The 14,300-nt window shown below is 39.3% G+C and overlaps 1 protein-coding gene across 7 annotated transcripts in view; it reads right to left on the reverse strand.

The window, feature by feature from the left end:
- Positions 1 to 242: 242 nt before the first annotated feature.
- Positions 243 to 14,300, reverse strand: part of KIAA0753 — a 67,008-nt gene continuing 52,950 nt past the window's right edge. For 6 of the 7 annotated variants that reach the window (XM_081272063.1, XM_081272058.1, XM_081272062.1 and 3 more), the window contains 3 exons: positions 10,472 to 10,592; positions 9,526 to 9,750; positions 395 to 1,962 (listed from right to left, as the gene is read on the reverse strand). In XM_081272063.1, coding sequence (XP_081128189.1) covers positions 1,845 to 1,962; positions 9,526 to 9,750; positions 10,472 to 10,592 — 464 coding nt within the window. In that variant the 3' untranslated portion in view covers positions 395 to 1,844. The other variant, XM_081272060.1, reaches the window with a different exon arrangement.

Genomic DNA, 14,300 nt, shown 5'->3' on the forward strand with positions numbered 1-14,300 from the left:
CTGAAGCAGGAAGTGTTCAGCAAAGGGAACTAGAGGACAGTATCTAGGACATGCTGAGTGGGGAGGACAAGCAGGAGCGTGCACTCAAGTGAACATTTCAAATTGCTACAATTATCTTTATGGGAATAAATGAATCCATGACCCTAGCATGGAAAACAGGCTTGATTGAACAAAGTATCCCCTTCTGTGCCTCAGTGCAGTCATCTGTAAAATGGGAATAATAATAAGCACTGAGAGTGATGTTCTAGTATGTGCTCAACAAAGGTTAGCGTTTATTATAATTTATTTTTTTCTGTGGGAGAGGAAGGGGCGGCAGATAGTCCACTATTCTCATAGCAGACACAAAAGTATTCTCAATGGTTTCTGTAAATCACATCATGTTTTGCCTGTGGGGGAAAAAAAGAAGATGTAAATTATTTCAAATAAACATGCACATACTTTAAAATACTGAGTTTATTTTTTTAAAAAATCAGCACAGTAAAAATTGTCACACAAATTACTTCGTAGTACCAATAACAGGTCCTCCCATCCATTCAAGTGCATACATTTAACTCTCCAGATTACAGACCTGTAATTCCCTTGAAGCTCTTTACATTCTGAAGTTACATAAAATTGAGGAAAATATTAACATTAAATGAAAATCAATTTTGCACAAATAAGTGTGATTGAGCAGCTTAAATCATCACCTGAAAGACTTGCACTTCAGAAACAGTCCTGGATGACAGCACTGAGCGTGTGATAACAAGAGTCACATTATTCCCTGGGGTGTGGCTCACCCCACTTGTTCTTCACATTTCTTTCACCAAGCCTCAGGCAAATAATAGAGGGAAACTTTTTCTAGGCAGTGGCCTTATTTTTAATGCACCTCCTTTCCTTTTTCTGAACTCGGTTTCTAAAATAACAGAGGCTTTTCCCTTGGTACCACGACCTGAGACACTGGAGGACCAAGCTGTTAGGTTTCTTACACGTCTTCCTTCCTCTGGGGAGACCCAGAGTCTTCACGCTGTCCAGCTCTGTCCCCTCCTCCCACACAGGGCTCCTCTGCAATGTGGACACAGAGAGAGTTCGGACCTTCTCAGAGGTAGTGGGCTCCACGCCTTTACCAATCACGGGAGAAGACCCAGTCCTTTCCTGATATCCTCAAACTTCCTCTGAATTCAGAGAAAGCTTTTTATACCAGAATGTGTCAAGACAGAGCAATAAAAAGACTTTGAGGAACTGGAAATGTAAAAAATTACCTAGGGATTGAACCTTAAAGAGAGGTGTATTTATCACTATTCACTGGCGGATTCCTATTTTTAGCTGCACCAGCGCAGAGGTTTGGCAGCATAACCTAACTCTGTGCTCCACATCAGTCTGTGACCCAGGAAGGACAGGTGTCCTGTCAGGGCACAGCCAAAAATGAAAAACATGAGCCAGGTGCTGGGACTTGGCCTCAATGCTGATGCCACCTGGGGGTTCAACAGTAGCTTGAATCCCTGCCTGAATCATATTTATTTATCCATTACCTTTCAAAACATTGTGATCACCAAACTGAGCCAGACGAATGAACATAATACCTCCACAGGAAAATTATACATTCTGAAAATATTATATTGTCATAATTCATGTTTCCTGAGCACTGATAAATTTAACACATTCCATCATAAACTTCTAGAACCACTGCTATGACAATGAGAGAACGTGAAGTGAGGCTGAGCTCACTGGCATCTCCTTCCCTGCGGTGGGCAGCACCATCTGTGCCTGGATGTACAGCTGAGGATAAAGGTTTCTTGTAGCCTAAAACACAGCGTGGTGCCCTTTCTTCTCCAGTGTGGCACAGGGGGACCTCACCTTGGGAACCTTTATGGAGCAGCCTCTAAGAATTCCGAGGTGAACACGGCCTCTGCATAGTCTTCACACATATCCTCAAGTTCTGCAGCCACGGCCCCCAGAGCTTCATCTACCAGCTCTTCTGAAAAGCTGGAAGACAAACAACAGAGCTAAAGGTAGGGACAGCCAGACCTGGAGCCATTCTGGTGCTCAGCTGGGGAACTTAACAAGTCAATTCTAAAATTTAAATAGAAATTCAAAAGGCTAAGAGGTAGTTTTGAAGAAGAAAAACAAGATGAAAGGCATCTCTCTCCTAGATATTAAGATGATGGGGTGCAGATCCCAAAGTCGTGCTAGAGGCCTATGACAGAATGGACCTCCACCTCCAGAGGGCTGAAACCAGAGGTGACTGGAAAATAACTAGTGCAACCCAGTTTAGATCCACCTGGGACTAACCACCTGATAGAAGAGAGGCTGTGTGTCTTCTCTAATAGGGAGGGGGCAGGAGATTCCAAATTGTGCCCCCCCTCCCTCTGCACATCCTTTTTATTCTGAACTGTTTCAAAAGGTAAACTGAAGACTTGATATCCCCGAAGTACTCAGTGTGTCCTAGAGACAAGGACATGCTCTTTAGACAACCACGGTGCAGCGACAGAATCCATAAAATTAACATCCATACAAAACGATCACCTAATCTTACCTACAGACCTTATTCAAAATTTGCCAAATGTCCAAACAATGCCCTTTATTCAGTGTTTTCTAATCCAGCATTCGGTCCAGGATCAGGGGCTGCATTTACTTGTCGAGTCTCTTTAGTCTGAAATAGTTCCTCCGTCTCTTCATATTTTTAAAGGAATAAAGGCCTGTTTTTAAAGAATGTTTACAGGCTTGTCTGCTGTTTATTTATGATTAGCATCAGGCTATACATTTCTGGAACAGATGCCACAGGGGGAGACTGTGTCCCCTCAGTACTCCACAGCATCTACTGGTCCCATTACTATGAATGGTGATTCTGAACACCTGGTTTCTCCCCTGTAAAACTGCCCCCCCCCCCCGTAAATTAATATTTACAAAGTGTATTGTTGGGAAGCACGCTGAGATCATGTAAATAATACCCCTTTCTCATCAAACTTGCCTAAATCAAGTACTATAGGGTTTCCAAACAATGATTTCTTAATCCTATCATTCCTTTTCCATTCCATACTTGGCATTTCACTATAATGAAAAGCTTTCCCTTCCCCCTTATTTGTGTATTCATTCATTCATCAGTTTGGCCTTATAGACTCCTACTTGTGGGAGGAGTCTACAGATTCATTTTTAGAATCCATTACTATTACCTAATTTGATACTTAGAAATGTCTCAAGTCTGAGAAGGTAGCTGGTGGCAGAATACTTGCCCAGCATGCACACTGCCCTGGGTCTGAGCTCCAGGATAAAGAAAACAAAACAAAACAAATTTCCCAGATTTGGACAGTCAAAGCCCCTTAGAGTTGGCTGACTGTCCTCTTGACATGTTCCCCCATCATTCTTTGAGCACTTCCTGTCTGACACAACATAATACTTTAGGATTATCTTACATTTCCCAGACCCAACCCTGGTCCTGAAATCAGGAGCCATGGAGTGCAGTATTGAGAAACCAAGCTCTAGGTACCAGGTGTGCTCACTGCTACTGTGCCTCTACTCCTAGGCCCTCTCAGCTACACACACACACACACACACACACACACACACACACACACACCCTCTATTTTTCTTTTTTCGGTATTAGAGATTGAACCCAGGGGCATTTAACCACTGAACCACATCCCCAACACTTTTTCTTTCTTTCTTTCTTTTTTTTTTTTTGGACAGGGTCTCACTAAATTGCTGAGGCTGGTCTCAAATTTTGATCTTCCTGCATAAGCCAAGTTGCTAGGATTACAGGCAGTACCACACCTAGCTCCCAACCCTCGTTTTTAATTTTCATCTTTTGTGCATGTGTGTTATCTCCATGCATTATTCTGCATATTTTCTTCCTTCCTATGTTCTAAGCCTCTAATTTTCTCTTCTGTTGTGTCTAATTTGCTACTGAGTCCATCCAATGAATTCATTTCAGAAATTAAATCTTTCATTCTAGGATGTACTTTTATATTTTCTTTATTTCCCAATTCTCTGCCAAAATTCTAAATTGTACCTTTTATTTCTGTGAACATACTCGGCACAGTTATTTTAATGTCCATGAAATAGCTCTAATATATGGACCTGCTGTGGGCCTGTTCTTGTTATTATCTTATCTCTTTATTAACTTGTTATTTTTCACCATATGCCAGACATTGCATATGAAAATTGTAGAAAAAAGTTGAGTCCTAAAATGATGTCATTTTCCTCCAAGGAAAATTTGTTTGCTTATGCCTAGAGACTGGGGGGAAATAATAATCTAGAGTCACTCCACTCCAAACTCAGGAAATGAGATATTTTGTTGCTAAGTGAAGTCCCTCAGCAGGCCAATTTATATCTGGCCACCCATACTTGCAAAGTGTAACATTTTTGGGTCCCAATCAAAAATGAAGAAAGTTTACCAGGGCAATTGCCTTACTGTGGCAACCCCTGGATTCTGGCTATCAACACCCTGGATTCTGGCTATCAAAAGTGCTACTTTTCTCCCTCCAGAATTAACTATCCAGTGTCACGTGATGGGCTATCCTCTCTGGGTCTCTTCTGTTCTCCATGATTCTGTCCTAGTTATTCCTCATTGCCTAGTTAACTTCTTGGTGCCTTTAAGTATGTATGTTTTATTTTTAATACAGCTGTTCTATTAATAGTTATCCTCAGTGGGAGAAGAGGTCTAAATTACCAAGTGTGTCACTGCTAGAAGCAGAGGTGGTCTCCTTGTTTTTACATTTGCTTTGCTTTTATATTCCTACCACCAATTCACCACCAAATTATGAAAGAAATACAAAGGTACTCTCAATACTTCCAACATAGCAGGTAATGTATCTGGTTTTTGTTGTTTTTTTTTAACCTTTTTCACTCTGCCTTCCCTCACTCCTGGGGTCCTCTGCCCTCTACTCCAATGTGGACCAGTAACTTTCTATGCTTGCTGAAAAATTCTCCTAGAAATGGCTTTTGTCATTTTTCTGGAAGTTCCATGGTGGAATCTAAGCTTCCTAAACCCCAACCTTCTTTTTTTCTTAATGTACATTTTGTTTTGGTGTCATTCATCCTCTAGTATGCAGTAATGCAGGGAAACTAAATTTCTGGACATTTTGAATGCTTAACAATGTTTTTATTCTACCCTTAATTGATAATTTAGCTGAGCACAGAACTCTAGGTTACACTTTGGAACTGTGTTCAAATATCTTCTAACTTCCAGTGTTGCTATGGACAACAATATGTCATTCTCTTTTCCGATTATTTGAAGGGGTCCAGTTTTAACTCTCAGATATCTTTTGTCATCTTCTTAAGCTAGGATGCTTCCTTTTCATAGTGATGTGCCATGGTGGATTTTTTATTCCTTCCTTCCATCCATTTATTCATTCCATTTTTCCCTCACAGTGAACAACTGATGAACCCTTTGAATTTAAAGACTATAGTCTTCTGGGAAATTTTCTTATAGTATTTCTTTAGTAATTTCCCATTTCTCCTTTCCCACATTTTGGAACTCCTATTATTCAGATATTGGTTGTCTCACAGGACAATCCTCTAATTTTTTTGTTGTTGTTGTTGTTATCTAGCTCCTTGATTTTTTATTTGACTGCCTTATTTTTTTTCCTTTGAATTCTTCTAGTGAATTTGTTTAGACTATCATGTTTTTCTGTCTTTCTCTTTTCTTTTTTTTTTTTGCACTTGCCACATTTTGGTGGGGAGACTGGGGATTGAACTTGGGTACTTTAGCCCTGAGCTATGACCTCAATGTTGGTTTTTTCTTTTTAATTTTCTGAGACAGGGTCTTGCTAAATTGCTGAGGCTGGCCTTGAACTTGTGATCCTCATGCTTCAGTTTCCAAAGTCATTGGGATTACAGTTGTGTGCCACCACACCTGGCTATGTTTCTAAGAAATTTTTCATTCTTGGAAAGTTCATTTTTAATAGTAGCCTGTTCTTGTTTCATGATATAACAGCTTCATTTAGTTCTCTGAGAATATTAATTCAAGTTTGTTTTTAATATTTTATTCAGTTCATTGCATTGTCTCCACCTCCTTAGAGTTCTCTTTATCAGTTATCTCACTTTTCAGTATTGCTTTCATCAAATGTCTGCTCATCTCAGCTGTCTGCTCATTTTCAAGAATAAGAATTTGAACCAAACCTCCTATTTTCTGGCTCACCTACAACCATGCCTTCACAAGCACATCTGGTGCTTCTAGTTTCTAAGTCTTACCGAGGTTCTTCTGTACAGATAAACTCGGTTCTTCACCTACTAGGTATTTTTCTTTTCCTGGTCTGCTAAATCATTTGTCATTTATCTTAACTGCTTTAAGACTTCCAAATTCTTTTTGATATTCTTGCTTGCTATCATTTATAATTTTAGATTTTTTTCTTTGTTGTTTTAGTGACAGTGAGAGAGACAAAGGAAGTAGAGATAAATACATATATTCAATTTGTCCTTTTCAACTAGAAATCTCATTTTTTTTTAAAGCCCGTAAATCTTTAAGAATTTGCTTTTATCAAAATCACTATCACAACTGGATGCAATGGCATATGCCTGTAATCCCAGTGACTTGGGAGGCTACGGCAAGAGGATTGAGATTCAAAGCCAGCATCAGCAACTTAGTGAGACCCTCTCTCAAAATAAAAAAATAAAGAAGGGCTGGGGATGTGGCTCAGTTGTTGAGTGTCCCTGGGCTCAATCCCTAGTACCAAAAACCAAACCAAACCAAAACAATAACAACCAAAAAAAACCCCACAAATACCTTCATCTTTCCCTTTTACTTATTTACTTGCATCCAGTTTATATATCTTCTCCCTCTGAGCACTGGAACACTGTCTTTCTTCAGGAATAAGGAAGAATAGACATACAGAAAAGAAATTCTTTGCTAGAATAATTTCTTACCCTAGAGACTACTACCAGATGAAGTCAACTGCCTTTGGATGCTTTTTTCAAGATTTGATCAATACAAAACTCTCATCTTTGGAACATTCAGAAGTTAAAACAGGATAAATTAAAAATAATAATAATAATAAAACAACAGAACTAGAATGTTCAGATACACTGTCACTTGGTGCCAAAGAATGCCAGAGGAAAGCATCTGTAAAAATCCAGTCAGATTTTTTTAATTAGTTCCGTCCTTTATATTTTAGGCCTATTATCCTTATAGACTGGGAGAATTTTGCCTACACCTACAAAAACAACTATGAACAAAATATATCATTTGACTAGGGCATAAAAACAAACAAGGAATAGTCTATCTTCCTAGGCTTGCTTCTGGATTTCCCAATATGGTGGTTAGCCTAAGGGATCCTGACAGGTTATGGAAAAATGAGTATGTATGCTACAGAACTATAAGTGAACACATGGAAGCAAGTTGAGTTAACTTCTCTCCCCACAGAAAATCCTCAGAGCACATGTCACAACAGATGTGCATCTGAAGAGTCTCCCAGAACAAAGGGTTTTATAAGCTTCAAAGGCTACCATATACTAAAGAGCAGTGTTAAATCTTAACACAAGGCTTGAATATTAGTGATTATCCCTGATTCTGCCTAAATCCCACTAAAATAAAAAAGAAATATACAAATACATATACATACAAGAAAAAAAAAAGAGACACATAAAGTATATGAGAAATGTCCAAAATTTTCAGAAGGCAAAAAACACATGAAAAATCATGACTGATTTAGCAGTACAGAGGAAATATGGAGGAAACTGAAACCAAAGCCTTTGAGGGAGGCACCAGGCAAAAGTAAGCTGACTATCCCACCAAACATCAGAAAGGCTCAGGAAGTAAGAGTACCTGGAATCAGGAAGACATAATGTGGTAGGGGATAGAAAAACAAGAAAAAGGGTTGAAAATTTAGAGAACAAAAACAAATTTTCTAGAACAAGAATAAGAAAATTTGTTTTTGTTCTCTAAGAAAATCTGCAGATCTATCAGCAGTTAGGCTGATAGATTTCCACTCCTACTCTTGCAGTGAACTGACAATCCCTTCTCCACCCCCACAAAAAAAAAAAATGAAGGTATATTCTTTGGAAAAAAGGAACCAGTAGGGGCTGGGTTGTGGCTCAGCAGTAGAGCACTCGCCTACCACTTGCAAGGCTCTGGGTTCAATTCTCAGCACCACATAAAAATAAATAAATAAAATAAAGGTATTGTGTCCAACTACAACTTAAATAAATAAATAAGCAAGCAAAAGTATCAATCAAATATGAAGGTATATATTTTCAAACTTGTAAGTCTCAAGAAATTGCCTCCAATACACAAAGAAGGATAAGCTCCATCAAAACGAGAGAGTAAAACAAGAACGAGAAATACAAGGGCACGAGGACATCAGGAGGGGGCTAATTCAACACTCAGGCTGCTGATGAAGTTCCAGGACAAGATCCACAGAGCAGAGCTGCAGAACAGCTGGGCCAGATTAGGGCAGGAGGAAAGGGAGTCCAAGCAGAAAAAGGAGGGCTGAGGCTGGGAAGCAGGGGTCAACTGCTATTTCTGTTCATCAGGAAAATTATATCGAGAGATTGTTGGTAGCGTGTACAGAAAGATGCTGAACATATAAAAGCACAAGCAAATAAAAAAGAGGTGATTATTAATTCCTGAAACATGTTTAAAACCTGTTTAAGAAAAAAATATAGTCATAGTATAATATTTATTCTCAATGACAAAAAATAACCTTGCATGTCTGTAATAAAGCGATACCCATGAGAAATTTAAATTTTGGTCCTTTGTCAAAAGAATGAATTTACGCATATCTTTTAAGTGTGGTATACATAAACAAAAGAAGGCTATCCAACCTTCTAACTTTAGTAGCTGCAGGGTTTTGTTTTATGAGTCATAAAACTACTTTTCCCAGGTGAGATGACCTGGAGGAGGAGAAGGGTTAATAACAATGTGGAGTCAGAACTTGCTGCTTGCAAAGGCAAGCATGTCCCGACCATGCAGATTTCATAATTATGATATTTCCTGCCTAGCAATATTTTGTGTTCTCGGATGGGACACCACCCTCACTAGTTGCAACAGGAAACCAGCCTCGACTGTACTCCTGAATACTATATCTGTTGTTAGGGGCTGAATGTTTGTGTCCCCACCTAAATTCATGTGTCAATGCCCTAATTTCCCATGTGATGGTAGGACCTTTGGAAGGTAATTAGGTTTAGATAAGATCATGAAGGTGGAGCCCTCAGGATGGGGTTAGTACCTTTATAAGAGGTGGAAGAGAGACCACAGCTCCTTTCTCTGCCATAAGAGGACACAGCAAGCAGGCCACCATCTGCAAGCCAGGAAGAGGATGCTCACCAGACACCTTGATCTTAGGTTTCCAAGCCTCTAGAACTATGAGAAATAAATTCCTGTTGTTTGAAGTCCCCCAGACTGCAGCATTTTATGGCAGCCTAAGCTGGCTAGGATACTCGCATCAGAAGAGGCAGCAGCAGAGCAGTAGTAAAGCCTGTCCACTAGCAACAACTGGAATCCTAGGGCCCAAAAGCACAGTATGAGACCTTGGCTGGCCCTCTCTCCAGCTTTTCAATGAGTCTAAAATTTGGCACTTGGTTCCTAAACACAGGCACATACATTTTACTGACCTTTCAGCTATCAGCCATGGGTTGAAGGAGCCTACGGCCTCATGAGCTATGATTCGGAGGTACTGTTCAAAACGGCTACAGTAGTCGCCAATGCTATGCCGCATACCAGGTGGGACAAAGAGGGGAGTCTGGCCTTCTCTCTGTTGGGAATCTTCTGCAAGAGAGGGAAGGGAAGCCTCTCTTTTCTCTGATCTCTCCTCTGTTCCCACACTTTCATCCAAGGAACTGAGAAGAAATAAAGAGGATGAGGGCATTCAAACTTCATTGGCAAGCAAGGATGAACTGTTAATTTATCCTAGTGGTTTCATAACCAAAGGCTCACCTTCATTTCTCTTTCTCACACTAAACAAAGCTCAATATTCTATTATCAGACACTGTTCTCCTTCTCAGTGTACTAACCCTCGACACCGCAGGCATTAGGTAGTGTTCCTTACACAAAGCAATTCTGTGAGCAAATCCTGCAGTAAGTATCAGCACAACCCATATACACCAAAGTAATGCTCTCAACATGAAAAACCAGATGCATGTTACGGTGTGCTGAAGGGCTCAAGATACAACATGCTCAATGGCCTTTCTATAACCATGCTGTTTTACTTAGTCATCTTGGAGTTTGCAAGATCTTGCTCAAAAGAACTTCTTTGTTGCTGGGCGTGGTGGCACACGCCTATAATCCCAGCAGCTCCAGAGGCTGAGACAGGATGACTGTGAGTTCAAAGCCAGCCTCAGCAACAGCGAGGTGCTAAGCAAATCAGCGAGACCCTGTCTCTAAATAAAATACAAATTTGGGCTGGGGATGTGGCTTAGTGGTTCAATCCCTGCTTACCATCCTCCCCACCTCCCCCACCAAAAAAACCTTCTTTGTCAAGTGGGAATTGAAGAAACTTGAACTTTAATGACGTCAAAGGCAGCCGACCACCACGGAGACTAACAGCGTCCTGGCACTTACTTGCCATTGCAGGGCTTTTCTAACACGATGTTCACAGCTGGATCCTTGCGAGCTTCTGTCTTTGTGATCCTGATTGGATGGGGAGACAGAGGACTTTCACTTACTGTTGGGATTTTCTGATCTAGAAAAGGAGAAGCATAAAATGACGGCATGTAAGGAAAAGTTGATGTCCATATTAGAGCCATCCTAGTGCCAATAACCTGTGAGGATGTCACATCACTTCTCTTAAGCATAAAGGGCACAGAGAGCATGCAAAGGGAAAGAATGCTCATTTTACATGCAAAGGCAAATTTTAAAAGTTACAGAGAAACAGATGAAAAAAATCAGTCTTAAGAAATATTAAGCTCCTTCAGAAATCTCTGGCAGCTCTGAGGAAGACTTCTTTTTTTTTTTTTAAATGCTCAGAACAGCAGTTTGCCTGGGAGAGGGGACCTCCTCATGGAAATGAAGGGCATTTTCTAAACAACATATAAATTTATAAATTTATTTATTTTTATTTTTATTTTTTTTTTAAAGAGAGAGTGAGAGAGGAGAGAGAGTGAGAGAGAGAGAGAGAATTTTTAATATTTATTTTTTAGTTCTCGGCGGACACAACATCTTTGTTTGTATGTGGTGCTGAGGATCGAGGTGAGCGCGCTACCGCTTGAGCCACATCCCCAGCCCCTATTTATTTATTAAAAAATTTTTTTTTTAACATTTATTTTTTAGTTTTTCGGCAGACACAACATCTTTGTATGTGGTGCTGAGGATCGAACCCGGGCCACAAGCATGCCAGGCTAGCACGCTACCACTTGAGCCACATCCCCAGCCCCTGAGGAAGACTTCTTGACAAGATGTGTGGGGGGCCCCAGGCTATGCAAGTTCCATTAGGACCCAGTAAGTCATTCAAGGAGTCTGAAGCGGTTGTTTTTTAACCTTTAAATGCTTTGATTACTAAAGGAGAAGAAGGGAAGGAAAAAAAAAACCACTCACACTCGAACACTTATTAGCTAATTTGTTTCTGGGCAATGCTGGAGAAAAATCTACATGATGATAGTCAAAACATTAATTTATTAACCACAACTTGCAGGCTTGACAGCTCTTTTGCGTTTAAGATTATTTCTAATTTTAAATGTGTTGCAAGTATAGGAAGAAAATCTGTCCTTTTCTTAGGTAGAGAGCATCTGTATGTTAAGTAACTTTCTTTTTTTTTTTTAAAGAAAGAGTGAGAGAGAGAGAAAAAGAGAGAGAGAGAGAGAGAGAACTTTAATGTTTATTTTTTAGTATTTGGCAGACACAACATCTTTGTATGTGGTGCTGAGGATCAAACCCCAGGCCGCACGCATGCCAGGCGAGCACGCTACCGCTTGAGCCATATCCCCAGCTCGAAGTAACTTTCTCTGACTCTCATTTTTATCCTTATGGTTTCTTACTGTCAAAACATAAAGACTAAACAAGTCAGCTTTTGAAAAATATTATTTAGATTATTTTTTTTTTAAAGAGAGAGTGAGAGAGGGGAGAGAGAGAGAGAGAGAGAATTTTTTAATATTTCTTATTTTTTAGTTCTCGGCGGACACAACATCTTTGTTGGTATGTGGTGCTGAGGATCGAACCCGGGCCGCACGCATGCCAGGCGAGCGCGCTACCGCTTGAGCCACATCCCCAGCCCCTATTTAGATTATTAAATCAATTTTCCAATGATCACAGAGAGGATAAGAGGTATAGACATCGCACAATCCAAAGAGCACTTTAAATTTGGTTCTGTGATACATTTCATCAAACAAGCAGAACAAAATAAACTGAAAACAGGATTCTTCTTACAATTTCATAATTCTGGAATTACAAGTATGCAAAAACTAATTTCTTACTATTCTAAAGAGGTCCTTTTCAATGCATACATAGATTTTATGCAGAGTCCTAGATAGTGATAATTCAAATCATCCTTGAAAAGAAGTCCTCCCAAGACTGTCTTCAACATGATGCAACCTAATTTAGTGGCCAAGGGCCAACCGTAAGTAAAACAAATTGCCCTTCGTTTCTCTTTACTCTGTTTCCTGAAAAGAAGCTAAAATGACCACTGATTGACTAGATAATAATTAGAAAGGTCTTGCTGTGCTAGCACAGTAGAAGGCAAAAAGGGAAACATGATAAACCCTGAGAAACGCTCCAGCCTCAAAAAATTGGTAGCATAGTTGGGTGAGATAAGACACCTTACCAAACAGTTCTAACACATGATAGAACATGCTAGAATGTGCTATGTGAATTCATCAGCAATAAATGGAGGAAGGGAACACAGTTCTAATACAGAGATAGAGGTTGAATGTCCATTGTCCTAAATGCTTGGGATGAGAAGCGTTTGAGATTTTGGAATATCTGTATAGTCTTTACCAGTTAAGCTTTCCCTAATCTGAAAATTCAAAACTTTAAAACTTTGACAGCATTTTGGACTTCAGATTTTTGGCTTAGGGATGCTCAACCTGTATGAGGAAAATCACTTTATAAGTAAGGTCACATGAGCCGGGTCTTGAAGGGTCACTGAATTGGTATGCGATGATACAAACGGAGGCTGGAGGACTGCTAGAAAGAGAGAATAACTTCAACAAAAACCAGTACTTAAAATTTACATAAAACAAAAAGAATTCTTTAATATTTTGTTTGGATGGCTCATCTTTCTGTCAGAACAAAACTGACACAGAGGGGGAAAAATGACATGGAAATTATTTTTTCTTAAGACAATACCCCAAACACATATTTTAAAATAATTATGTATGACATATGCTGTTGTAAACCTTTTTTTACACCCAATTTCCTTTATGTCTCTTAGTAAGCGTAGACAAATAGTACTTAGATTCCTTTAAAGGTAATACTTAACCACATTTTATTCTCCTCCTTTCACTGAGTAAGGCAGTAACTGACAAGTGTGAGTCAAAGAGAATTTGATTAACATTTCCCAGCCAAAATTGTGATAGCAACCTAGCAATTGAGGCCAAAATGTGTATGTATGAATTCCAAAAAGTGGAAGAGAAAAGCAAACGTCTTCGTGACAAATGGTGCTGGAACAAGTAGCAATCCACTGGGATAAAAAATAAATGAGCCTTGATTTCTACCCTCAAACCACAGGCAAATTTTATCCAACAAAGATCACAGACCTTAATATAAAAGATAAAACCCAAAAGCTTCTAGAAGAAAACAAGAGAACATCTTCTAACCTCAGAGATAGAAAAAGGTTCCTCAGACCACAGAAAGCAAAAATCACAGAAGAAAAAAATTAGTAAGTTAGACTTTATCAAAATTAAAAATGTAATGCCTTTGAGAAAATACTCAGGTAAACCACTTACAGGGAAAAATATTTGCAAAATATCTAGGTGACTGCCAGGACAGAGGGAGGGAGAATGGGGAGGGAGGACTAACAGATACAGGGATTTTGGGAGGTGATGAAAATGTTCTGGAATTCAGAAAGTAGTGATGGTTTGTACAACTTTGTGAACATATTAAAAACTAATGAATTGTATACTTTAAAAAGGGTGCATTTATGTGAATTATACCTCTTTAAAGCTATTAAATTAAAAAACAAAAACAGAGCTGAGGATGTAGCTCAGTGGTAGAGTAGCTGCTCAGCATGTACAAGGCCCTGGGTTCAATCCTCAGCACCACCAAAAACAAAGCAAAACACTAAAAAACAAAAACTAAAAAACAAACAAAACATATTTGACAAGAGCTTGTATCCAGAACACAAGAATTTCTACAATCAAAAATAAAAAGACAATTTAAAAAATTGGATACTTCACAAAGGATGCTATACCAATGGTCAATAATCCCTTGAAAAGGTTCTGTATTTATTTATTCATCG

This window comes from Spermophilus citellus, assembly GCF_964194105.1.
Source record: "Spermophilus citellus genome assembly, chromosome: 17".
Taxonomy (NCBI): domain Eukaryota; kingdom Metazoa; phylum Chordata; class Mammalia; order Rodentia; family Sciuridae; genus Spermophilus; species Spermophilus citellus.